Genomic DNA, 27942 nt, shown 5'->3' with positions numbered 1-27942 from the left:
TTTCAAAAGTTATTTATTTAGGTTAGGTTAGGTAGTATTTTTATGTAACTCATTTCTATAATAAATAAATAAAAAAAATTGTGCTTAAATATCTTAGAAACATACATTTGGCGTAGGTGCAGTTGGGCAGTATATAAATAGACTAGACCTTTAACAAACGGACTAGACAGTTCATTAAAAGACTAATATCCTCAGTCCTTTTCTATACGGACTAGTCCTTTTATATATAGTTTATTTTTTGTAAACGGTCTGTAACATACAGGGTGGTCCAACGAAAAGTTTGCACCTAGCTTTTCTCCTTTTCTTGTAATTAAATTCAAAAATGCTCGGACTCGTCGATTTTGCTTTTGAGGGGGACATATTTTAAACATATTATTCGATCTGCGCCTTTAACCCTCTGGCGGGGGTGAGTAACATCCCTAAAATTTTTAATAGGAGGGGTCGACTGATATATTATTTGAAAGTGGACAAAATTGTCTTTCTAATGATACCCTGATAATTTTGGTATTAACGAAAAATAAAATAAGTTTTAATTATTACGTCTGAAAACAACTACTATTATTTCTAAATTATTTAATTTAAAGGAAAATGGGATTTCAAAAACACGACATTATTTATCAGAACTAAATTCCTCACTAATCGATTGCGTTTTTTTGTTGCAATAAAAACTGCAGATACGTATAGGAAAAGAATTTACACAGTTTATTTTAGTCTCTTCATTGATTCAGTTTGGTAGCTTTTCAAGTTATTTTAATTTGACGGTACAAAATGATTTATTCCATTCCAGAACGAGTTGAAATAGTTAAACTTTATTTTCAAAATAATAGTTGTGCTAGACTTACGGCTCGCTTATTTAATGAGGGTCATCCCGATAAAAATGTGAATGATGTGTACGTTGACAAGTAAGTTAAAAGTTTTGGAGATACCGGATCTGTCTGTAATTGAAAACACCAGCCGCAGAAACCGATCAAAAATGAAGCTGTGGAAGTCGCTGAATTGGATCATGGAAGATGGAGAACCTCCGCACTATGTGGCTCCTGTAAGACAGTTCTTAGATGACCGGTGTCGTGGACGGTGGATTGGAAGGAGGGGCCCAATTGAATGACCTGCCAGGTCACCGGATTTATCACCTTTAGACTTTTTTTGGGACACTTAAAAAGTAAATGTTTTGCCACGAAACCCGAGTCCATAGAAGATCTTCGCCAACGGATTACAGCAGAGTGCAGAAACATAACACCTGATATGCTACAAAATGTTAGAAATAGATTTAAAAAAAATCTGTATTATTGTATGGAATCAAATGGGTCACATTTTCAACATTTATTAATGTAAGGTTTTAATAAATCAATTCAACGGCTAGTTTACTTTTTTTTACAAATTATGTTAAAAATAAATAAATATAAAACTTATTTGTATTTTTCATTAATACCAAAATTTTCAGCTTAATATCTTTAAAGCCGTTTTCGCAATCAACTGTTTTAGAAAAATTCATAAAGGGTATCATTAGAATGACAATTTTGTGCCCTTCCATTTAAAATTTTAGGGTTGTTACTCACCTCCGCTAGGGGGTTAAAAGCGCAGTTCGCTGTGTTTAAAATGTGTCCCCCTTAAAAGCAAAATCGACGTGTCCGAGCATTTTGGAATTTAATTACAAAAAAACGAGAAAAGCTAGGTGCAAACTTTTCGTTGGACCACCCTGTATACAAATATTAAATAAAAATAAATTTTTCCAACTTCAAGTATCGATATCTCGAAAACGAAGCGAGATATCGAAAAATTTTATTTCTCAAGTTATTTTGAGCCGATTCACAAAATGGCATAGTCAAATCCAGGCGCCACGGAAATCGTACGCGTGCCCACTTTATAATTTTGTAGAGTGTAGTCTGTGAAGTATCTGTTTTCTGGAAAATAGGGAGAAATGTTCGACTTATTTTGGGTCGATTTACAAAATGGCATAATCAAATCCTGGCGCCAGGGAAATCGTACTAGTGTTAAAAAATGAATTGATGTTTGTCTCTAGATACTATTTAACAAATTAATGATGGACATAACAGTACCATAGAATCATAAAGACATGTCGCTAATAATCTTTGTAGTTGATGCAACAATAAATAAAAAAAAACAATATCCGATGAAAAAATGTATTTTTTTTAAACTTGTGCTGAAATAACTGAACTAATCTATAATGAATTTGTAATAATAGCGATGTAGTTAGTCACGAGCAGATAAAATAATTTAAACTAACACTAGAAGAGCAATAAGCAGGAATCATTTGATGATTTGTTGTTGACAGTTCATAACATTGATCAGTATATAATAACAATTTAGCGAGACAAGAATGTTAGTCAAAAGCTGAAATTGTTGAGTCAGATTAACAAGGTCGAACGTTTGAAGGTAAAATAAGTTTGTATTAATAATAATAATCAAGTTCACACATTAAATAATTCACTATGAATTGTATGATAACAAAATGTAGTTGATATTTGATTCCAAATTTATTCATATTAAATTTCTTAAAAGAAAAATATTTTAAAGCAAATGAAACTCATATATTATTAAGAATCTAACCTCACTTTCAATGTACATTATTTATTAATATAGAATAATGTGAAATATAATAAAACTAAAGTAGACACTAAATATTTCAGAGCTATTCTAGAAGTCTTATTCTGGGAAATTTCATAAAATATTTTTTTATTTATTTAAAGCTAATTTACCTGCAATCTGCAAAGAAATAAGTAGAGCTTGATTTATGCAGTCATTATTAAAAATTATCATTAAATTACTAGTTGAAATATACTGAATGATACTTGTACTTCATGCAGAAAATTAACAGTCAAACTAAGAGTTCGCCAACTTTCAACTTCTTAATTTAATTCTTTAATTTTGTGAGTTTTTGAACACAGAATACGTTAGGTCTGTCTGTATTAGTGGTATGGTTTTGTTTACAACATCCTTGTTATCCTTGTTCTTTGATTAAGGAAATATTCGTATTAATACTTCGATTTCCGCAGTGGCATTTTATTTTTTAAACTAAAAAAAAATAGGAGAAAACAAGTTCTGGAAGTCAGCAATGTCCTTTAGACTGTGATAGACTGTGTTAGGAGCTTTCCACATTTGTATGACAAAAAGGACACATACAAGGAATTATAATTATCCTTAATTTACTGCATAAATCAAAAACCACTAAGAAAGTTTAGTTTAATGTTAAGTTGGATTTAGTTTCAATTTTGACTGATTAAACCAAACTATGATCATAGGATGTTTCGAAGAAGAAGTTATCTACTAACAACTCTCCGTATTTTTTAATTGTATAGAGTTCTAATAATAATAATTGTCGATAATAGTTTGTATTCACAAAGTATTTCCTTTTCTACTGTGGGTGTCCTTACTAACTTGGAGCGTTAAGAATGTTGTGGAGTATTTTTGACTAAATCCTTTGTATCATTGATTGAATTTAGACGTTTTAGCAAGAATCAATTGCATTTGTTTGATTTTGATATCAATTGCAATTTTCTTTGACTGTATACCGAAGTTAGTTTTGTATACGACAGACCTGATTGTATGGGGTAGTTGACGAGGTTTCAAGGTTAAATTTCGTTTGGAAGTAACGATCACTTAAATAGGATTTTAGGATTAAATCGTAATTTTTCGGAATTGAGTTTATAGAGTCACTTTTGTAAACAGTCGCGATTGAATGTTCGCTCCAGGTCCAGAAAACCAGAAGCTCAAAAAAGATTAATACAAATAACTCATGCGAATAAAACAATTTTATTAATTAGAATATAAAATATTTGATTCAAAGATCGTTTATGAATGTATCTTTGAATATATTGTGATAAATTTGAGATTTTTATCAAATCATTGATAGTCTAATACCACTAATTATTGGCAAGTAATGCAAGCAAGAGTTTGAAATATCAAAATTTATTAAATTACTATTTACGTAATTAATTTAAAGTATGATAATGTAGAAAAACAGTCTCAATGAGTGATATACGTAGGGCGGTCCATGAGTTCTTGACCTCAATATCCGCAACAAGCTTTACACAAAGTTTAAACTTTCTCATTCGATCCATTTTATTATACGTGGATGGTCCCAGAAGTACCTGGCCTGACATAGAAATGGCGGTAGTTGCTGTTTTAGAATGTACACAATCTATGTTTCAAGTTTGAAGATGCTACGTTGTTTAGTATTTGTTTGGCAGTCGTCAATAGTGAACTTTTTCAATTAATTTGTAAACATGGAAAAAATTGGTCATCGTTATGTGGTACAAGTTTTTATTTGAAAGGCTTTAGCAGAACTAAAGCTGAACTAGATTCTACTCTGGGTCTGCTTCTTTGTTATTAACAGTAAAATATTGGGTAGAAGAGAGAAGAAATGAAAGAACAATCAAAATAATGGATCGAAAAGGAAGAACCGGCTCCAAAGAAGGCGAAGACCGTTCCATCAGCAGGCAAGGACATGGCGTAGGTTTTTTTGGGATAATTTACATTGACTATCTTGAAAAAGGAAAAACTAACAACCGCGAACTTCTTACAACGTTTGAGCGAAGAAATCGAGCAAACACGACTTCATTTGGCTAAGTAGAAAGTGTAGTTTCATCAAGTCAATGCACCAGCTCACACATCCGTTATTACAATGGCCAAAATTAATGATTTAAAGTTTGAATTACTACCTCATACATCCTATTCGTCAGATTTAGCCCCCTCGGATTATGTTCTGTTCCCAGACTTGAAATGAAGGGCTCGATGGTCGAAGATTTACCAACAATATTTTGAGACTGTTTGACTTTAAATGATGAAATACAACCGTGAACACGGCATATTACTATGACTTACTAAGGTAATTGCGTCAAGGAATTATCGAAAAAAGACACATCATAATCAGCCGAGGTGAGCGCTTGCTTTTGATATCAAAGCTCCAGTCTACAGAACTTCGCTTTCCAACTCTTCACGAATATGGCTTCACAAGATTGAGCACCCACCTTATGGCCCTGATTTGATTCCGTCCGACTACTTTTGGTTTGCAAAGCTAAAAGCCAAGTCAAAGTGTAAAATATTTAACAACGACGATGGAATTAAACAAGCGGTGTACGAACATTTGACTCTAAAGATGGATCGTATTTTCAGAGGCTTCAGCAAGACGTTCTGAAAAATGTGTGGAAATGAGCGGAGAAAATATTGAAAAATCACGACAGTTATTTTTATTTGTGATCTTTCTTTCTATGTTAGGCTGATAACTCATAGAATCTACTGTCTAATTGTCTAATTTTTTTTACAAAAATTCCTCATGACGCATATAATCATGTGTGTTAATGTTGTAGTAGTGTAAAAACTGTGGTCAGTATGTCTTTTTATATGTTTAGCAAAATCTCGTTTACATTAATGTCTAGTAAACACAAACAGTATAGTTTTAGGTTAAACATCCAGTACAAAATTATGAAATCCCACTTCTCTTGTACTTCTAGTTTGTACGCGGAGTTTTGTTTCATTTCCATAATAGGCAAATTATGTGATAATACTATTACGAACTCGCCCAATCGTAAAGACCGTGAAGCTGGTCCTGTTCTATTATTTTAATCAAGACTGAAGTTTGGTGAATGCGCCGGTAATAGAACGGCATTTTATTTGTATTGCTTTTATAACCTGTTTACGTTATGTGGTGGCGTTTTTATAGAAATAATTTCTAATAAGACATTTTTATTTGTTCACAGCAAATTGCTGATAGTGTATATACAAATCAAGTCTTTTACAAAGAGAGTTACTGAATAATTTGATACATCGGGATTGTGAAATGTAAACCAGACGGTGTTTTTAAATAAATTAGTGTGTTGAGTATATGTGAATAGCTTAGTGGTAAGTGTTAGTGAATAGCTTACTGTGTGTTAGGAATAATAATAAATCAATTACGTAAGTATAAATTCACTCTACCGTTTTGTAATTAAGAACTGTTTAAATAAAATTCTGTTAGCATGCTCGACAAGAATCCAGTACTCTATAGCTATAATTAATTAATAGATTTATTAGCTTTGTTATTTAAGAATACATTAAGACTTGATAGTACTAGATATATAAAATTATATACTATAGATCGTTTCAGTCAACTCCTTGTTGTACCATGAGGCTCTATTTGGAGATATCTTATAACTTATGCGTGAGTTTTCTAATTCCGCTTTGACCGATTTCATTAGAACATCATGGGCTGTAACAAAATTTGACACAAACCATGGCGCATCCACAAGAATTCTAGGCACTTTGGATTTGCTTCATAATTTCAATACTGCAATTTTCTACTGATCCCACCAAATCCCCTAGAGCTCAAATCCAAACAATAAAAATTGGCAATTTCGATTTGATTAGTTGAACAAGTTTTGTTTTATCACTGTCAACTGTCTCCACTCTACACCGTTAATACTATAAAGCTCTTTAAATTCCGAGGTCGTAGACCAGAGCAACGATGGAACAGAAGAGACAGGATCTACTTCAGATTAGGCGCACGACTAGATATTTGGCATTTGAAGAATTTGATTGTTTGAAGTGACTTCTGTACATTTGCCTTTAAAGTTGGTGAAAATTAATTGTACATGCTTCTATTCATTTGCTTTTATTTCTTCAATTAATTTTCCACCTTTTTAATTTGAAGTTGTTGCTACAACGGTCCCAGTAACTGCATTGAAGAATTCCGAAAACTATTTTGAACAGTACATTAAGGTATTTAACCTGAAAATTGCTATTTTTGAAGTAGGATGATTTGATAAGGATTTTCTGTTTTTAAATAAAAGTCCATCATGCCAAACCTTGTTAAATGCATGTTTGATGTCTAAGAACGATGCAGTACAATATTTTCTGAATCTTTTTTAGTTTACCGATGAATTATAGATTTATATAACTTCTAGAAAGTAGTATAATTTCTGTCACCATAAAATTTTCATATTTTATAGCTTTCAAACTCAATTTTATTAATATTGATTCGCGAAGAATTAGCTTTGTTTTGATAGGATTAGTAATTTAGCCTATTGTGAATGTCTGGCTCTAGATGATTGTAGGAATTCAATAATTTCAATATCAATTTTTTCGATGGGATCCATTGGAAACGGCCAAAGACATACTGGAGCTACTCATAGAGGTTTTAGAAACAAAAATTATTGCCAGAGAATATACTGTAGACGAAATGACCAAGAAGAATGGTCGCACTGTTTTAAGATTACCTACTGGGTTTAAATAAATTTTTTTTTCGATGGGATCCATTGGAAACGGCTAAAGACATACTGGAGCTACTCATAGAGGTTTTAGAAACGAGAATTATTGCCAAATAATATACTGTAGACGAAATGACCAGGAAGATTGGTCGCACTGTTTGAAGATTACCTCCGTACTACTTGGTTTAGATAAAATATGTATTTTTTTTTTCGAAGGGATCCATTGGAAACGGCTAAAGACATACTGGAACTACTCATACAGATTTTAGAAAAAAAAATTATTGCCAGAGAATATACTGTAGACGAAATGACCAAGAAGAATGGTCGCACTGTTTTAAGATTACCTCCCCACTACTGGGTTTAAATTAAATTAATTTTTTTTCGATGGGATCCATTGGAAACAACTAAAGACATACAGGAGCTACTCATAGAGGTTTTAGAAAAAAAAATTATTGCCAGAGAATATACTGTAGACGAAATGACCAAGAAGAATGGTCGCACTGTTTTAAGATTACCTCCCCACTACTGGGTTTAAATTAAATTAATTTTTTTTCGATGGGATCCATTGGAAACAGCTAAAGACATACAGGAGCTACTCATAGAGGTTTTAGAAACAAAAATTATTGCCAGAGAATATACTGTAGACGAAATGACCAAGAAGAATGGTCGCACTGTTTTAAGATTACCTACTGGGTTTAAATAAATTTTTTTTTCGATGGGATCCATTGGAAACGGCTAAAGACATACTGGAGCTACTCATAGAGGTTTTAGAAACGAGAATTATTGCCAAATAATATACTGTAGACGAAATGACCAGGAAGATTGGTCGCACTGTTTGAAGATTACCTCCGTACTACTTGGTTTAGATAAAATATGTATTTTTTTTTTCGAAGGGATCCATTGGAAACGGCTAAAGACATACTGGAACTACTCATACAGATTTTAGAAAAAAAAATTATTGCCAGAGAATATACTGTAGACGAAATGACCAAGAAGAATGGTCGCACTGTTTTAAGATTACCTCCCCACTACTGGGTTTAAATTAAATTAATTTTTTTTCGATGGGATCCATTGGAAACAACTAAAGACATACAGGAGCTACTCATAGAGGTTTTAGAAAAAAAAATTATTGCCAGAGAATATACTGTAGACGAAATGACCAAGAAGAATGGTCGCACTGTTTTAAGATTACCTCCCCACTACTGGGTTTAAATTAAATTAATTTTTTTTCGATGGGATCCATTGGAAACAGCTAAAGACATACAGGAGCTACTCATAGAGGTTTTAGAAACAAAAATTATTGCCAGAGAATATACTGTAGACGAAATGACCAAGAAGAATGGTCGCACTGTTTTAAGATTACCTCCCCACTACTGGGTTTAAATTAAATTAATTTTTTTTCGATGGGATCCATTGGAAACAGCTAAAGACATACTGGAGCTACTCATAGAGGTTTTAGAAACGAGAATTATTGCCAAATAATATACTGTAGACGAAATGACCAGGAAGATTGGTCGCACTGTTTGAAGATTACCTCCGTACTACTTGGTTTAAATAAAATATATTTTTTTTTTCGAAGGGATCCATTGGAAACGGCTAAAGACATACTGGAACTACTCATACAGGTTTTAGAAAAAAAAATTATTGCCAGAGAATATACTGTAGACGAAATGACCAAGAAGAATGGTCGCACTGTTTTTAGATTACCTCCCCACTACTGGGTTTAAATTAAATTAATTTTTTTTCGATGGTATCCATTGGAAACAGCTAAAGACATACAGGAGCTACTCATAGAGGTTTTAGAAACAAAAATTATTGCCAGAGAATATACAATAGACGAAATGACCAAGAACAATGGTCGCACTGTTTTAAGATTACCTCCCCACTACTGGGTTTAAATTAAATTAATTTTTTTTCGATGGGATCCATTGGAAACGTTTAAAGACATACTGGAGCTACTCATAGAGGTTTTAGAAACAAGAATTATTGCCAAATAATATACTGTAGACGAAATGACCAGGAAGATTGGTCGCACTGTTTTAAGATTACCTCCGTACTACTTGGTTTCAATAAAATAATTTTTTTTCGAAGGAACCTATTGGAAACGACTAAAGACATACAGGAGCTACTCATAGAGGTTTAAAAAAAAAAATATTGCAAGAGAATATACTGTCGCCGAAATGACCAGAAAAAATGATTGCACTGTTTTAAGATTACCTCCATACTACTAGGTTTAACTTAAACCATTTTTTTTTTCGATGGGATCCATTGTAAACGGCTAAAGACATACAGGAGCTACTCATAGAGGTTTTAGAAACAAAAATTATTGCCAGAGAATATACTGTAGACGAAATGACCAAGAAGAATGGTCGCACTGTTTGAAGATTACCTCCGTACTACTTGGTTTAAATAAAATATTTTTTTTTTTCGAAGGGATCCATTGGAAACGGCTAAAGACATACTGGAACTACTCATACAGGTTTTAGAAAAAAAAATTATTGCCAGAGAATATACTGTAGACAAAATGACCAAGAAGAATGGTCGCACTGTTTTAAGATTACCTCCGTACTACTTGGTTTCAATAAAATAATTTTTTTTCGAAGGAACCTATTGGAAACGACTAAAGACATACAGGAGCTACTCATAGAGGTTTTAGAAAAAAAAATTATTGCCAGAGAATATACTGTAGACGAAATGACCAAGAAGAATGGTCGCACTGTTTTAAGATTACCTCCCCACTACTGGGTTTAAATTAAATTAATTTTTTTTCGATGGGATCCATTGGAAACAGCTAAAGACATACAGGAGCTACTCATAGAGGTTTTAGAAACAAAAATTATTGCCAGAGAATATACTGTAGACGAAATGACCAGGAAGATTGGTCGCACTGTTTTAAGATTACCTCCGTACTACTTGGTTTCAATAAAATAATTTTTTTTCGAAGGAACCTATTGGAAACGACTAAAGACATACAGGAGCTACTCATAGAGGTTTTAGAAACAAAAATTATTGCCAGAGAATATACTGTAGACGAAATGACCAGGAAGATTGGTCGCACTGTTTGAAGATTACCTCCGTACTACTTGGTTTCAATAAAATAATTTTTTTTCGAAGGAACCTATTGGAAACGACTAAAGACATACAGGAGCTACTCATAGAGGTTTTAGAAACAAAAATTATTGCCAGAGAATATACTGTAGACGAAATGACCAGGAAGATTGGTCGCACTGTTTTAAGATTACCTCCGTACTACTTGGTTTCAATAAAATAATTTTTTTTGAAGGAACCTATTGGAAACGACTAAAGACATACAGGAGCTACTCATAGAGGTTTTAGCAACAAAAATTATTGCCAGAGAATATACTGTAGACGAAATGACCAGGAAGATTGGTCGCACTGTTTGAAGATTACCTCCGTACTACTTGGTTTAAATAAAATATATATATTTTTTTTTCGAAGGGATCCATTGGAAACGGCTAAAGACATACTGGAACTACTCATACAGGTTTTAGAAAAAAAAATTATTGCCAGAGAATATACTGTAGACGAAATGACCAAGAAGAATGGTCGCACTGTTTTAAGATTACCTCCCCACTACTGGGTTCAAATTAAATTAATTTTTTTTCGATGGGATCCATTGGAAACAGCTAAAGACATACAGGAGCTACTCATAGAGGTTTTAGAAACAAAAATTATTGCCAGAGAATATACTGTAGACGAAATGACCAGGAAGATTGGTCGCACTGTTTGAAGATTACCTCCGTACTACTTGGTTTCAATAAAATAATTTTTTTTCGAAGGAACCTATTGGAAACGACTAAAGACATACAGGAGCTACTCATAGAGGTTTTAGAAACAAGAATTATTGCCAAATAATATACTGTAGACGAAATGACCAGGAAGATTGGTCGCACTGTTTTAAGATTACCTCCGTACTACTTGGTTTCAATAAAATAATTTTTTTTCGAAGGAACCTATTGGAAACGACTAAAGACATACAGGAGCTATTCATAGAGGTTTTAGAAAAATAAATATTGCAAGAGAATATACTGTCGCCGAAATGACCAGAAAAAATGATTGCACTGTTTTAAGATTACCTCCATACTACTAGGTTTAACTTAAACCATTTTTTTTTTCGATGGGATCCATTGTAAACGGCTAAAGACATACAGGAGCTACTCATAGAGGTTTTAGAAACAAAAATTATTGCCAGAGAATATACTGTAGACGAAATTACCAAGAAGAATGGTCGCACCGTTTGAAGATTACCTCCGTACTACTTGGTTTAAATAAAATATTTTTTTTTTCGAAGGAACCTATTGGAAACGACTAAAGACATACAGGAGCTACTCATAGAGGTTTTAGAAACAAAAATTATTGCCAGAGATTATACTGTAGACGAAATGACTAAGAAGAATGGTCGCACTGTTTTAAGATTACCTCCCCACTACTGGGTTTAAATTAAATTAATTTTTTTTCGATGGGATCCATTGGAAACGGCTAAAGACATACTGGAGCTACTCATAGAGGTTTTAGAAACAAGAATTATTGCCAAATAATATACTGTAGACGAAATGACCAGGAAGATTGGTCGCACTGTTTGAAGATTACCTCCGTACTACTTGGTTTCAATAAAATAATTTTTTTTCGAAGGAACCTATTGGAAACGACTAAAGACATACAGGAGCTACTCATAGAGGTTTTAGAAACAAAAATTATTGCCAGAGAATATAATGTAGACGAAATGACCAAGAAGAATGGTCGCACTGTTTTAAGATTACCTCCGTACTACTTGGTTTAAATAAAATATTTTTTTTTCGAAGTGATCCATTGGAAACGGCTAAAGACATACTGGAACTACTCATACAGGTTTTAGAAAAAAAAATTATTGCCAGAGAATATACTGTAGACGAAATGACCAAGAAGAATGGTCGCACTGTTTTAAGATTACCTCCGTACTACTTGGTTTCAATAAAATAATTTTTTTTCGAAGGAGCCTATTGGAAACGACTAAAGACATACAGGAGCTACTCATAGAGGTTTTAGAAACAAAAATTATTGCCAGAGAATATACTGTAGACGAAATGACCAAGAAGAATGGTCGCACTGTTTTAAGATTACCTCCCCACTACTGGGTTTAAATTAAATTAATTTTTTTTCGATGGGATCCATTGGAAACGGCTAAAGACATACTGGAGCTACTCATAGAGGTTTTAGAAACAAGAATTATTGCCAAATAATATACTGTAGACGAAATGACCAGGAAGATTGGTCGCACTGTTTTAAGATTACCTCCGTACTACTTGGTTTCAATAAAATAATTTTTTTTTCGAAGGAACCTATTGGAAACGACTAAATACATACAGGAGCTACTCATAGAGGTTTTAGAAAAAAAAATATTGCAAGAGAATATACTGTCGCCGAAATGACCAGAAAAAATGATTGCACTGTTTTAAGATTACCTCCATACTACTAGGTTTAACTTAAACCATTTTTTTTTTCGATGGGATCCATTTAAAACGGCCAAAAAACTGTTCTCCAAACAGTGGAACTTTCTCGCTACTTATCTCAGCCTGTTTACCTTCTGTTCAAAGTGTGCGATCATACAGTTGATACATTAAATTAGCAGCGTTAATATTTAATCAAGACATGTACATTTGATAAAAATCATTATTGAAATATGAGGAATGCTGACATCTGAACAATGACACAATCAGTTAAGATAACACACATATTTATATTGAATAAATTATATAAAGCAAATTAACTATGTTTGCATTTCAGTTTCAATTGTTTTATCCTCAAAATGGAACCAGAAAAAATAAAAAATTTAGACGAATTGATTAAAAAATACCACGGTGAAAATGTGCAAATTGTGGATAAAAAGATGACGAATTTAACAGCCCCCGGTGAAAATTACCTCAGTGATATATTTAAACTCGATGTTACTATTAAAAATAAAAATGGTAATGAAAGTATCGAGCACTACGTTGCCAAATCAGTTTTGATAAAACCCGATATGTCATCTGATATGAATGTTGAAATTTTTAAAAACGAAATATTATTTTACACGACGGTTATTCCTACGATACGACAATTTGCTAAAGAACATGGTCTGCAAGACAAGGACGTTTTCCCAGAATTGATTGCGGCGAGAATGAATTTAGATCATACAGATAAAACAGATGAAAATGCTGTTCTAATTCTGGAAAATTTGGCGGAAAAAGGTAAATCACAGTTCTATATTAAGTACTTGTCTGGTTTAAAACAACATGGGGGCATATTCACACTTTCTTAAATTATTTAATCTTTTGTTTATGGATCTACCGGTCAAATAGGGAAAATATTATCTTTATAAAAAGAGATAAGAGAAGCCCCACTGCGAACTGAATAGCAAACAACTTGTCCAAATCCGCAATATTTAATTTTAAGGATCAGTGAATCATTTAAAAGTACAGTTGAGTCCGGCTATCCGAACTAATTGGAACCAAACACTGTTCGGATCAGTTGATTGTTACCCGAAATAACTAAAATAATCGAAAAGAATGCAATTTAACGTGCCCGTAGTATTAAAATATGAACAGCTAATACACAAAAACCAGTTTCAATAGTCTATTTACTAATAATAAAGCTCATTGTGTAGTTATCAGGCGGCCAAACTACGTTTGATGAATACTGGGCGCGGACTGTACGCACTTCTAACCGAGACTGTACTTAAAATTTGTAATTGAAGACGATACAATCCCTTTGATACAAAAGATTAAAGAAACAAACGTAAAGGATATTGTCTATTGGGCAGCTCAGTCTTGGGAAAATGTTACAGTTGGTGCATTAAGAAAATCTTTGAATAAACTATGGACATCTTTTGAATTTGAAAAACAGTCTACAAAAAATGACACCGTTAACCTGATTTCACTGCTACAGAACATTCCAGGTTGTGAGGATGCAGTCGAAGCAGACGCAATGAATGGATGGCGAAAGACGCCGATAGCCCTGAGACTTTGATAGATTAAGACATCATCGCAGACGTGACTCATGAGCAGGTTCAGTGCGACGATGAGAAAGTCTCGCACAATTAAGCAAGCCGCTGGCTCTTGACCTTGCCCTTAGCTACTTGGAACAACAGTCTACTGCCACACCGCGTATGTCATGTTCATGAGAAAATGGCGGAACTACGCAGCTAAAAACAGACTGTCAAGCTGCAATAAATGACGATGAGGGATTTTATGACCAAAAAGTAACATAAGTTTATTCTTTTGTTCAGTACGGGATGTACCTACAATCTTTTTGACTGTGTATTTGTCCTTTATTTTCATTTCTCTTTAACATAATTCACCTTCCCGACTGCTTTGTCTACTATTAATTATGTAAAATATATTTTTACATTAGTGCAAATTGTGTACTTCATTTACAAACAATTTATGGAACGTGTTCGGATTATATAAGCGGAAATTCGGACTATCGGGACTCAAATATATAGATAAACAACAAAATTACACTTGGAATTCCCAAATAAAACCGGTTACCAAATCATATAACACGAGAAAAAACTGAACGTAAAAACGGTATTATAGATATAATTTTCGGTGTAATTCTTAAAAAAAAATTACACATAATTACAATAATTTTATGTAATGGAATGAATATAATTAATCTCACAAGCGAACCAATTAATATTCAACTCAAAATTGCTTACAATAATCTTATTTTAATAGTAAAATTAATGCTGATACATTTTTATGAAAATAACGGAGGTATTTTTCAGATCAGATCCTTTTCTTTCTTCAAATTAAATTTCTACTTTCTTCTTTTCTTTAATTTCTTCAAATTTCTGTTTTCTTAAAAATTTTCCACTATATTTTCGTCGTACGGTTTGATATTTTCTAATTTTAATTTAAACAATTCCCAATTTAGGGCTTTTGGACGTAAAGTTGCCATTTTTTCGGAATCAGAATTATCTTCTAAGTTTAATTTACAAAATGTATTTAATAAGTTATCTAAATCGTTTATAAAAATTAAGTATTCAAAATTAATAAATTATACCTTCCTTAATCAATAATTGATAAGGATGGATAAAAAAGAAATAAAAATAAGGATACTTTGCACTTACAGCTATTTGAAGTCCTATGGACTTCCGGATGGAAATACGTAGTCGAAACTTTTATCGCGACCGCACTAATCCGAATGACTGCGCCAGATATAATTTTCGGTGTTTTCAAAATATTTATTTACACAAAATTATAATAATTTTATGTAATGGAATGAATATAATTAACCTCACAAGTGAACTAATTAAATTCAACTCAAAATTGCTTACAATAATCTTATTTTTATAGTAAAATAAATACTGATACATGAAATAAATAAATATAATCTTTCTACGTTTTATTTTTAAGAATGTTCTTGAATTTCCTTCATATAACTTTAAACATAATTCGAAATATTTTTTCTAAAATTAGGTAGGTACTTTTAGTAGGGTTTCCGGTTCCCAGTCAATAGTTAATTGTACAGTGTGCGATGTACTGAAGGTCAAATTATTTTTAAATAAAAGTTTTGTCAACAATAAAATATATGACAACCGTGGCTTCAAGATCAACTATCAACAAGTCGATTGATTTACAGATTCGGTAAAGGTCTCACTAGAGCCTAGCACATATATAGGACAAACGTTGAAAAAGAAATAGCAACATCTATCAACAAATGCTCAAAAAGTTATTTTTACTGTTTTCAACCGACTTTGTAGTCGAAGAATGTCCACAAAAGATACTATCCAGAAAACAGATACTTCACAAACTACACTCTACAGAATTACAAAGTAAGGTGGGCACGCGTACGATTTCCGTGGCGCCTGGATTTGACTATGCCATTTTGTGAATCGGCCCAAAATAACTCGAAAATGTGAAATAAAATGTTGCTTCGTTTTCGAGATATCGATACTTGAAGCTGGAAACATTTATTTTTATTTAATATTTGTATATATCAACCTAACCTACCCTAACCTAAACTAACTTAACCTTCTCGTGGGGCACGTTTTCTAAAAAAAATTTTCTTCGTGTGAGGATTATTTTAGTTTTATTTTATTATTATTTTTGGATGCCTTAGAATGCACTACGGCTTCATGAACTACCTGTCGAGATTAAGTCTTGCAGAAACAGAGGATCTAACCTCTTTGAAACCATTATAGGTATTGAAATCATCAAGTACTGTATATTATATATATATATATATATATATATATATATATATATATATATACATTTATTTAACATTGGATTTATTAATATTTCTTTATAACTTCTAACTTATTTTTTTAGGTTATAAAAACGCTGATAGGCACATAAGTTTCGATCTAGACGGCGCTAAATTGATCCTGTCAGATCTCGCTATTTTCCACGCTATACCGTTGGCTATGAAAATCCAGAAACCAAAATTGTTTGAGGAGAATATCGCAAAGATTTGTAAACTACCAACTCCTCCTAATAAACGTGGTGAAATGAACCCATCCTCGCCACCGAATCCTCTTCAAGGAGGGGACAAAGATGATAAAATGAAACCTCCAAATCTAGTGCCTCTTTTAACCGAAGTAGCCAAAGAAGATATTTTTTGTAGAAATCACGTCGATAAATTGGAAAAATTCATAATAGATATGGAAAAGAAAATGATAGAAGAATTTGGCGCTAAAACAGATCCCAGCTTACCTTTTGCAACTTTGTGTCATAATGACATGTGGGTAAATAATACAATGCAACGTTCCGAACAAGGAAAGTTCGTAAAAAATAAATTTGTAGATTTCCAAATGTGTAGCGTGAGTGAACTATTTTCGGATTTAATATTTTTCCTTTTCAGTAGTGTAGATTTAATCACCCTTGAAAACCATTTTGATTATTTGATAATGTTTTATCACGAATGCTTCATTAAAATTTTGGAAAAGTGCAAATGCGACGTCGCTCCTTACGCTTATAACAAATTTATGATGAAAATTAAGGATGCCATTCCTTCGAAGTTCTTGCACATCATGGTTATGAATTTTTTTATTATTTATGCTAAAAAGGGAGTGATGGGGGGCCCATTCAGAATGAAAGAATTGACATCTAGTGAAACACATGCAATAGCTAAAAAGAAATTCCTATTTTTATTCAGAAAATTGATTGAAAACGATTGGATTTAAATTTTTTGAATCAATTTATTTCCTGAACAGTTTATTTCGTAATAAAAATCGTAAAAATTTGTAAGAATGTCCGGAATATTTGTTATTACATAAGATACGTATCAAAACAAGTTATTTACATAGTCTTTCGATAGAGTGCACTGTACAACAACCATATTATGTTTGTTTTTATTTTTTAGGTTGGCCACAAAGTAATTTCGTTTTTGTAGTATAAAATAACACACTTGTTTTCAACAAACAATAGTTTCTAATCAATTATGTTTTTTCATTTTCCAATGACCTTTTGCCATATTTCTTTCAGCTCATAAAATTTCCAGTCCTTATCGGAAAAAAACTGATCCAGATACGATTGAAAGACATCGTCATTTGTAAAAGTTCAAAAAATTCTGCAAACTTCGAAATAAATGGTAATAAATTGTGCCAAATCAGGGCTGTATGGGGGATATGGCATCACTTCTGGCCGTTTTAATCTGATCGCTTCATCCAGTTTCATGAATTATTGATCAGAATTGATAGTTTGGTTCCTTAGATTTAGCACAAGAAACCCACCAACTTTTTTGCTGTTGTCCAGGTTTCGATGTGGTTTGTGCTGGTTCATCGTGTTTGCTCCATGATAGTTTTCGAACTATGTTAATGTACAGGATGCATTTTTCATCTCCAGTGATGATTCTTTTCAAGAAAGGGTCAGTTTCATTTCGTTTAAGGTGCGTATCGAAAATGTTGATACATTCAATTCGCGAGGTTCCCAAATATCAAGCTTCTTAACTAACTCAAGACATTATAAGTGTTTTTCAATTATTGTGTGCTATAGATATAGCCTCTTCGCAACCTCTCGAACAATTTTATGACGATTCTCTTCAATTATGATTTTGATTTGGTCATCATCAACTTCGGAATCAACCATCTGGAAAGTTGCTCATTTTTGAGGAAAAAATCTCCAGAACCGAATTTTTTATACCACATATTTCTTTGTGAGCCGCAGCAAAATAAATTATTCAAAAAATAAAGCGAGGCTCTCTATCAGTAAAAAGCGAAAGTACTTAGTTGCCAACCTTATATTTTATTCCAAATTTATTTCACTTTCCATTTCGACAATATTAATATTTTAAAGGGGGTTCACATCCACTGCTTCATATAATTTTAAGATCCACGTTTGGCAGCTTTATGATATTGAAATGAATGTTTTAATAATAGTCTTGCGATTTCGATTTTAAGATATTTATTTGCTAATAAAACACATTTTTTTTAAATATTTTCTTGTCAATTTTTTTACACCTACATCTTATCGTCGTTATTACAGATTTTCTGCGGTTTTCCTGTAACCTGATGAACCGATTCACCTTCCAAATGGCCGCAGCTGTACCCGCCTTTCCCTTTCCCTTCTCCTAATACCCGCTTCCTATCACACAATAAACAAAAAAAAACAAAAAAAAATTGATGATCAAAATGTTAAATATCAAGTAATTAGACCCAATTTAAATAAATTCATCACTTAAACTTTACAATACATTCGCTGCAGTTAATTTAGTATTGTTTATGTCCGGCAGCCATCTAATAAAACGTCCTTATGAGGATCTGAGAACAAATGCATCACATTATGTTATGCGAGGAACAATCAATATTTCATAAATACGCACGGCATTCATATCAAATTAAGAAATGAAAAATAATGTTTACTACCTGTGTAGAATTCGGTAAACATCTAAAAAACCGTCAGTCCACGGGGACTCATTATCTCCACTGTTTACCAATGAAAACATCGAATCGTAAACATAAATGCTTTTCTTTTGACCGAAGCTGTCGGAAGGCGAATGTACACAATTTTTTTGAAATATTCCAGCGATAAGCAGTGCATCGTTCGGTGAGATTTATTCAATTCATAAATTTCTTTATATAAATAGAAATAAGGCGAATGAAGACAATGAAATTGCTCAGTGTAGTGAGATAAAGACAGTTATGAATTTAATAATAAAGATTTAGATATTATGCAAACACAGCAAGTCATTTTAAATATATTTGAATGTTTAAAAAAGGAAAATAATCAGCAGTCTGATAATGCAATCATAATAAGAATTGCTGAATTAACTAGACTAAACAAATTTTACATTTATCGAATAGTCACGAAAGGGGTTGATTGAACAGATTATCCAGAATACAATTATACCAGTTTAGAAACATTGTTTTGTCAGTATGTGGTTTTTAACACAAAAAACTGAATAAACGGATAGCAATAACCGAATTGTCAAGGATAGTTCGATGGCGACAAGATTATTTGTGTCAGATAGAAGACTACCGAATTTCTAATAGTGGGGTACAAAAAAAGCTCAGTTCGCGTCTGGTACCCTGTTTAAACCAAACGCCCTTACAGGCAGGTACATTTTACTCGTCTATTCACGTTTTGTAATTTTAATATTCAGTTGTAGCAAGTTATAATGATTCGATTGCCTTTTAACTCGCATAAGATCTATATATTTTTAAAAATATTCATAAAAATAATAAATATCTACGCCTATGGTAGATCAAAAAAAATTTTCGGCGAGGGCTTTTATAATCTGCTAATTGATATTTGAAGAATTTTAAATTCTATCCAACTTCTAGCGAATTCACTATGTATGTTAGTCAAATTCACCTATTCTTCGAAATGCATACACCACCCGTCAAATGTTTTTACCCAAGCTTCTCTTTCATATTGTCAAGCGAAGGTGGAAGCGTCTTGCAAACCAAAAATAATAGTGTCCGTTATTTTTTTATATTTTGGTCAGTAAATGCGACAAAACAAGTGTCAGTTGATTTCATTATTAATCTTTAACTTATTTCATCGGTGTTTATGATTGTAGTTTAGTTCCAGTTAGCCCTATGTCAATTTAGAACAACTATATCAAATTCGCCAACTTGATATATAGTTATGTTAGCAGATCCATCTATGGCTCTGAACTTGCACTACAAAAATGATACAACCTTGGGTCATTTACGTGAACCGTATATAAAATTGTTGACTCATGACATGTAAATTCGATAAAAATCATTTTGTATATTATTAAAACACGATAAGAATGCTGTCGATTAACCCATCTGAACAATGACACAATCAGTAAAGATAACATACGTATTTGTATTAAATAAATTAATAAAGCAATTTAAAGATGTTTTCATTTCAGTTTCAATTGTTTTATCCTCAAAATGGAACCAGAAAAAATAAAAAATTTAGACGAGTTGATTAAAAAATACCATGGTGAAGATGTGCAAATTGTGGATAAAAAGATGACGTACTTAACAGCCCCCGGTGAAAATTACCTCAGCGATATATTTAAACTCGATGTTACTATTAAAAATAAAAATGGTAATGAAAGTATCGAGCACTACGTTGCCAAATCAATATTGATAAAACCCGAGATGTCAACAGAAATCAGTGTTGAAATTTTTAAAAACGAAATATTATTTTACACGACGGTTATTCCTACGATACGACAATTTGCTAAAGAACATGGACTCCAAGACAAGGACGTTTTCCCAGAATTGATTGCGGCTAGATTGAATTTAGATCATACAGATAAACCTGATGAGAATGCTGTTCTGATTCTGGAAAATTTGGTGGAAAAAGGTAAATAATAATTCTATATCAAGTACGATTACATAAAGTGATAGATAAAATTGCGTTTACGTCATCACTGGGAACATTCGCGGCATTGTCACGTTGTTCACAAAATCTCAAAATTAATAATAAAGTAGAAAATTTTCTGTAGCGAGTAAAGTTTTTCCATTTGTATTTTTTCTTCACAGTTATAAATACACATTCATTTTCTTCTCTATAACTTTTTAAACCGCACGTCAATAGTATTGGAGTTTTAGTTTTCACTTTCCTACTTCATTTGTCTTATTGTTTTCCGTTTTCTTCTTCCTTTCTGTGTTACTTATTCTAGTCAAGTTTTCCAAGGTTTTACTCTGCTTCTTTTCTAATGTCTGTTTGCTTCTGTCACTTATTAATCTTTGTGGTACTCTTCTCTTTATAGGATTTTTCGGAAAACTATAATCTAAATCTAAAGTTAGGTAGATTGTTGATCCTGATCCAGAACCAGATTGTGATCACAGTTTCCGTACGTCGCATAAATTTTCAATTTTAAAACATGATCTACAAAAACTTTTCAGCTTTTTTGTGAGTTGATGATATTTATTTTGTTGTGTAATAGATTCTGAATATTCAATCATTGTTATTGAATAAGAATTAACCCACTCATACGGATTTTGCATCAAAGTTCATTCAATACGGCAACCATTTTCACAGATTATCACTGAGTACGGGATATACTATTATATATAGGATATATATACGTGATACTATTGGCTCTGACGAAAAGGTTTTTTGATACAGATTATTTGATCTAACATTAATGTCAATTAAAAAAATGATTTAAAAACTCCCAAGGTCCTATTTCCGATAATTAAACGGGCGCGTCTCGGCACGCTCTCCGTCAGTGGTAAAAGGATCAGTTCACCTGTATAGCGGGTAGCCTAACTTCGTGACTTACCTTGTAACTAATTCGTTGTTAGTTCCAAGACCGAGAAATTAAACTAACAATAAAAAAATAAAAAACGTTATTTTAAAAAAATGTGTATATTAATTACGTTAACGATTACTTAAAATCATATATATATTTCACCTTTTTTTTATTGTCAATCAAATAAAATTGTTGTAGGAAATATAATAAATAAACAATCTATTACATTTTTTTTAATAAAACATTTATTATATGTACAATTTTTCAGAATCTTATTTACTGAAAATTTATATAAAATAAATTAAAATTATATTTACAATTAACAGTAGACTTATTTACTAAAATTAATATAAATTGAATTAAAATTATATTTACAAAACAATACAATTATGTACTACAATTACAATTCAATATTTTTATGATAGTTTACGAAAAAGTCAACTAAGCACAAGGGGATTTTTTCTGAGGGAAGTTCATGATTATATCGTATTCTAACTTCTAAAAGTCGAAAAAATGAACAAAAATACGCTGTGAAAAATATAGACGATATTGTTTTTAAAAGTTAGAATGAGATAAAGTGAAATCAGAAAAAATAAAAACTGAATATTTATCAAAAATAGTTTTATAAAATAGACTGAACGAAACAAAATTAAATATTTTTAATCAGAAAACATGTCAACTTATGTTAACGATTTAGTTATTTAGTTGTCATATTTGTTTTTCAACATGATTTTACTTATATACAGGTGGAATTTGAAAATTAATAGCAACATAAGTAAAATTTACAAAAAATATTTTTCACTTACCTGAAATTCAATTTAAAAAAAGGCACACTTTCACTTGTCCGATTTTAAAACTTAACCGTAAAATTGTACACTGTTTCTTCGAGAATCACGGAAGTACAAAGCTGAGTCCTTTGGCTGCAACATATAGTTTGGTGTCAAATTGTAAAGTGAAGGGAAACGAGCGCGCCGGCACGCTCTCCGTCATTGGTGAAGGGAAAGGAGAGCGAGCCGGTACGCGCACCGTCAGTGGGTGAGGAATCCAAGAACGCGCCGGCACGCTCTCCGTATTGAATGTGTACTAATTAGCTATGTTTGTGATGAAATGACGAAAAGTATAAAGAGACAAATAAAACAACCCTTCAGCTGATCGCATTTACCCATCGGTCCACCGGGGTAGTAAGAATCATATGATTACGATCTGATTAACCCGATCAGTTTCTTCTATCTTCGGTTCCCTGCTATTCTTTAATTGTTTCATTTCTGCTGATATTATTCTACTGTGTGTCTTTTGGATATCAACAAAAACAACAACCTACCATCCACAATGGATTCTTTACTGCGGCCTCATGAGCTACCTGTCGAGATTAGGTCTAGCAAAAACAGATCCGGTTCTAAAAAGGCAAGAAACTTCTATATGCGAGTATCTTACCTCTTTAAAATCATAACCGTTTGACACCGAGAGCTGTATTATTACGCTTGAGGATATGCATATAAAAAAATAAAATAAAATAAAAAGATAACACTAATTATTTTGGAAAAAATCATTTTTTTGAAAAGGTAAAGTAAGTACTATAACCACGTGATCCAGAGTTTAAAAATATATAAACATCATGAGTCGCACGTTGTAAATCAGAAAAAATGCCCAGTAATAAATTATTGGGGCTTGAAAATTGTAGAATATTTTCGACAAGTGCTTGACATCACGTATTATCTTTAAATTTGTACTCTGTGACAAATTTATTAAGGTGAGTTTACAAGTGAAAATTTCAAAAATTTTTAATGGTAAAAACATCTGATATTAACCCTGTGTGATAGAATGAAATCATAAAATATTTATGATTTTCCAAAAAAAGTATCCAGATCCTGGAGCCTCATTTTGGTTTCTAGTATTCAGGGCTGAACGGGATAATAGGAATTAATATCTTTAGAACTCAAGAGTTATAGATTTTTACAGGAACAGTAGATCATAATAAACCTTACAGCACAATGATTATTATTTATTTATCTGTGTAACACAATTGTATGCTTGTATTCTAATGTCATTGTTAATGTTTACTTAAAGTACAGAACAACTGTCGCATTCACTTTGTATCATATGTTCAGTGTTTTGTTTTATACATATGAAATCAAGCAATATGGCGGCCTTGCTGAAATGTTTAAACTACTTACGAAATTTTTGAATTTTCAATAATTTTTTCTCTATGAATATCGATCAAAGAATTAAAAAAAAATTATAATGAAAGTTGTGTATAAACTATCAAAAACTAATTTTTTCTCAAACTACGCAAATACTTTATTAACTTATATTAAATTTTTTTTAGGATACACCAATACTGATAGACACAAAAGCTTTGATCTAGATGGCGTTAAATTGATATTGTCAGATCTCGCTGTTTTCCACGCTATACCTTTGGCTATGAAAATTCAGAATCCGAAATTGTTTGAGGAGAATATCATTAAAAATTGCGGTTTGCCACCTCCTCCTGGGAAACGTGATGATGAAATGAATCCATCATCACAATCTCAACCTCCAAAAAATGATAAAATGAAACCCCCAAATCTATTGCCTCTTTTTATAGAGGTAGCCAAAGAAGATATTTTTTGTAGAAATTATATTGATAAATTGGAGAAATTCATAGCAGATATGGAAAAGAAAATGCACGAAAAATTCCGTAGTAAACCCGATTATAGCTCGCCTTTTGCAACTTTATGTCATAATGACATGTGGGTAAATAATACAATGCAACTTTCCGAACAAGGAAAGTTCGTGAAAAATAAGTTTGTAGATTTCCAAATGTGTAACGTGAATGAACTATTTTCGGATTTAATATTTTTCCTTTTCAGTAGTGTGGATTTAGTCACCCTTGAAAACCATTTTGATTATTTGATAATGTTTTATCACGAATGGTTCATTAAAATTTTGGAAAAGTGCAAATGCGACGTCGGTCCTTACGCTTATAACAAATTTATGCTAAAACTTAACGAAGCCATCCCGTCGTCTTTCTTACAAATAATGATAATGAATTTTACGGTTATTTATGCAAAGAAGGGAGAAGTTGGAGGCCCTTTCGGAAAGAAAGAATTCACATCTAGTGAATCACATCCAATAGCTAAGAAGAAATTTTTATTTTTGTTTAGAAAAATGATTGAAAACGAATGGATTTAAACCATAATTTTTTCAAAGCAATGCAATTTCGTTTTTCAAATTACACTAATTTAATAAAAGCACAAAAATTTGAAATAAATTTTTATATGAATAGGTTTCAAAAACAAAGTATAATTTTTCATTAGACCCGTCGCAAATTGAACCCAACCCATGCACATGCTTAGCCAAATTCCCATCTGCCACTATGCAACATTGCCATTCACCAACATCTTCTTCTCGATTTAGAATCCGAATCTGTTCGTTCTGTATTCATTTACATACCGAAAGTTGCGTTTTGCCTAGCCTTAAATTTTTAATTTACCGAAATTATTTGTTTTATCCGAAGTTTTGTCTAAATTAATGAATAACAATGAATTATGATGAAGATCAGCGATGAAAAATTAGTCGAATCCACGCCACCTGATCTCACAGAAGAAAGCAATGCGACCGTTCATAATTCGTTGCCGGATAAATCTCGTGCAAAGTACGAAAAAGAGTACGAGCTCTTTATAAAGTGGTGTGACTAGAAAAAGGCGAAAAACCCAACGGAAAACGTAGTATTCGCTTATTTTTCTAAAAAATCTAAAATCCAGAAAAGTCCTACTTTATAGTCTACATTCTCGATGATTAAAAGTACTCTCGCAATAAAACAATATGTTCACATTAACAAATATCCAAAACTCGTCTGTTGCTTGTCTCGCAATTTTCAGACTCGTCCAACAAAGTAGTCCTTCCAGTCCTTGGCATGCAAATAACTATTTCCATTGTACAAAATAAGAAATATTGATCAACATAAAATAAAATTTCAAAACAAAATATTCACACAGACCCACGAAACTGCGTTGCAAGTACAACTCGACCCTCGTGGGGCTGGTCTAGACTAGCCTTAGGATGGGTTCAACATGCGCCGTTTGAAACAACGTTCCACAGAATAGTACAGGCGTGTGTTGCGTGTGGAATGTGCTGGAATCAATTTGCGGCGGACCTTAAAGGCGTTCTACACGTTCAAAATCGATCACCCAGCCGAGGTGACCTTAATCGGATTGACGTAAAAATGGGCAGTGCAGAAACCTCGGTCACCTCGGTTAGGTGGTCAATTCCCACAGTGTAGAACGCCTTTTACACTGTACCACATCAACGTTATGTTTTTTTTTCTTATTTTATTTCAAATTTCCCCACTTCCCCATTACGAGAATATCAATATTATGAACGGTTTTTCTTAATTAACATCAACTGCTTCCAATTTAGTCCTTTCATACACTTTTTAGAATTGTTTTATGAAGTTTTATGATACTGAAATGAATGTTTTAATGATTTTTTACATATTTTTATGAAGATTCATTTTTCTTCTTGTTGAATGTTTTTCCTGAGGTATAGACATCTACACATGCAGGTGTTCTGCTAATTGCATATAAAATTTTCATAAAACTTCTTGATTGTCTTGACCACGGTCTTAAAGAACTTTTCGTAAACTATAACTAATGTTCAGGTGGATCACCAATCAGTTTATAGCTGATCTTAACTTAAACGTTAGATCACAATCATCGAACGTCGCGTTGAATTGTCGGTGGAAGTTTTAAATTTGAGACATGATCTTCAATAATTTATGATTCTTATTACTTTTTTATGCGTTTTACCCCCTCATATGAATTTTGCACTAAAGTTTAATAGTAGTTAGCTATTTTTATGCTGAAATGACAAATTAAATAACCAGTCAGCTGATCGCATTTACCCACTGGTCCACCAGGGTAGAAAGGATCATATAACTACGACCAAATCAATTTGATCAGTTTCCGAAGAACAAAGAACGCGATCCGGATTGGTTTCCGAACAATCAGATCATGATCATAGTTTCCGAAAAGTCCTATAGAGGTCTTATACCGAGATAGAGAGGGTGGTTCATTTCAAGGACTCTTAGTTATCTCACTTTGTGGCTTCCACGAAATATAATAAATATGAAAAACACGAAATAACTTAATTGGTGACACTGTATAACGCAGTTGTCGATTTCAGGTTGTATATTTTATGTCAAAATTTTATCCTAACTCTACCACGTCCATCCCTAGATAACAGCATTGCGTCACGGCTATTTCAAACACTTGAGAACCACGTCGCTCTGTAAAAATTACTGTCGGCTCCACAATATACTATGAGGAAGCATTTTGTATTATGTATTTTCTGGAATAATAAAAAGTTATGCAAATATAACTACATATTATTATTATTATATTTACCTCTTTTGTTTTCCTTATCACTATTCTTTAAAGAGGACAGGAGAAAATCCTGCCTCCGTTCTATTCTTCTATTCAAGAGCTGGGGTACATGCCAGAGCCTTGAGGAAGGACCAAAGTATCCTTCATACCTCGTTTCTGAAGTGGAAACCTCTCCATCAATTCGCATACCAAACAAGCAAATCTACGGAGGCTGCACTGGTACAATTGACAACTGGAATTCAGAACGCTCTGACGAACAAAGAAATAATAGTATGTGCCTTTTTAGAAATAGAATACGGAATTTCAATGGAAGCAAAACCGAGTTGGTTTTTATTGAAATTGACGATTGATTAGCGGCGAATTGATACATAAAAGACATTTTAGGGGATTGCCGCGTTTCATCGCCAAAAACTTCATTCTTATGCAGGACAATGCCGCTATTAATTGGCCAGCGTGAAGTCCGGTGTTAAATCCTATCGAGTATTTATGGGTCGAAAATCCTGCACCAGCTACGAAATCGGATCTCAAAACGAAGGTCACTCAAAAATGGAATAGCATCGAGTAAAGAAACTTATTAGGACCAAAACGCTAATGGCTGTGAGATGCTAAGATCAGAAACATAATCAAAGGGGCTTTTGGGATTTTTTTGCTCACGACTTCATTTTTTTGGGTCATTCTTAAATCTTAAAATCCTTTCGAAATTAATGTTGATC

General features: G+C 32.5%; 2 protein-coding genes and 1 long non-coding RNA gene across 3 annotated transcripts; 2 read left to right on the top strand and 1 right to left on the bottom strand.

Annotated features, from left to right (window-relative positions):
* Positions 1–2308: 2308 nt before the first annotated feature.
* LOC130453247 (uncharacterized) lies at positions 2309–25037 on the top strand. The gene is made up of 3 exons (XM_056792878.1): positions 2309–2394; positions 20529–20971; positions 24193–25037. Exons 2-3 carry the CDS (start codon positions 20551–20553, stop codon positions 25035–25037), a joined length of 1266 nt encoding a protein of 421 aa, XP_056648856.1. The 5' UTR covers positions 2309–2394; positions 20529–20550.
* Positions 12963–18624, top strand: LOC130453246 (uncharacterized). Its single transcript, XM_056792877.1, has 2 exons — positions 12963–13429; positions 16517–18624. Exons 1-2 carry the CDS (start codon positions 13009–13011, stop codon positions 17368–17370), a joined length of 1275 nt encoding a protein of 424 aa, XP_056648855.1. The 5' UTR covers positions 12963–13008; the 3' UTR covers positions 17371–18624.
* On the bottom strand, positions 23876–27651 carry LOC130453248 (uncharacterized). The gene is made up of 2 exons (XR_008911028.1): positions 27251–27651; positions 23876–27194 (listed from the first exon to the last, which is right to left on the bottom strand). It is a non-coding gene; the product is annotated as an uncharacterized LOC130453248 (long non-coding RNA).
* Between the last annotated feature and the right edge of the window lie 291 nt (positions 27652–27942).

The sequence above is a fragment of the Diorhabda sublineata genome, chromosome 2, assembly GCF_026230105.1.
Source record: "Diorhabda sublineata isolate icDioSubl1.1 chromosome 2, icDioSubl1.1, whole genome shotgun sequence".
Lineage (NCBI taxonomy): Eukaryota > Metazoa > Arthropoda > Insecta > Coleoptera > Chrysomelidae > Diorhabda > Diorhabda sublineata.
This window is presented reverse-complemented; position numbering and strand designations above follow the sequence as displayed.

What these genes read in the sequence shown, in the direction of transcription:
- LOC130453246 (XM_056792877.1), top strand. Translation starts at nt 13,009, where the DNA reads ATGGAACCAGAAAAAATAAAAAATTTAGACGAATTGATTAAAAAATAC. An exon ending in GGAAAATTTGGCGGAAAAAG is followed by an intron (nt 13,430 to 16,516) that starts GTAAATCACAGT and finishes TTATTTTTTTAG; the next exon opens with GTTATAAAAACGCTGATAGG.
- LOC130453247 (XM_056792878.1), top strand. Translation starts at nt 20,551, where the DNA reads ATGGAACCAGAAAAAATAAAAAATTTAGACGAGTTGATTAAAAAATAC. An exon ending in GGAAAATTTGGTGGAAAAAG is followed by an intron (nt 20,972 to 24,192) that starts GTAAATAATAAT and finishes AATTTTTTTTAG; the next exon opens with GATACACCAATACTGATAGA.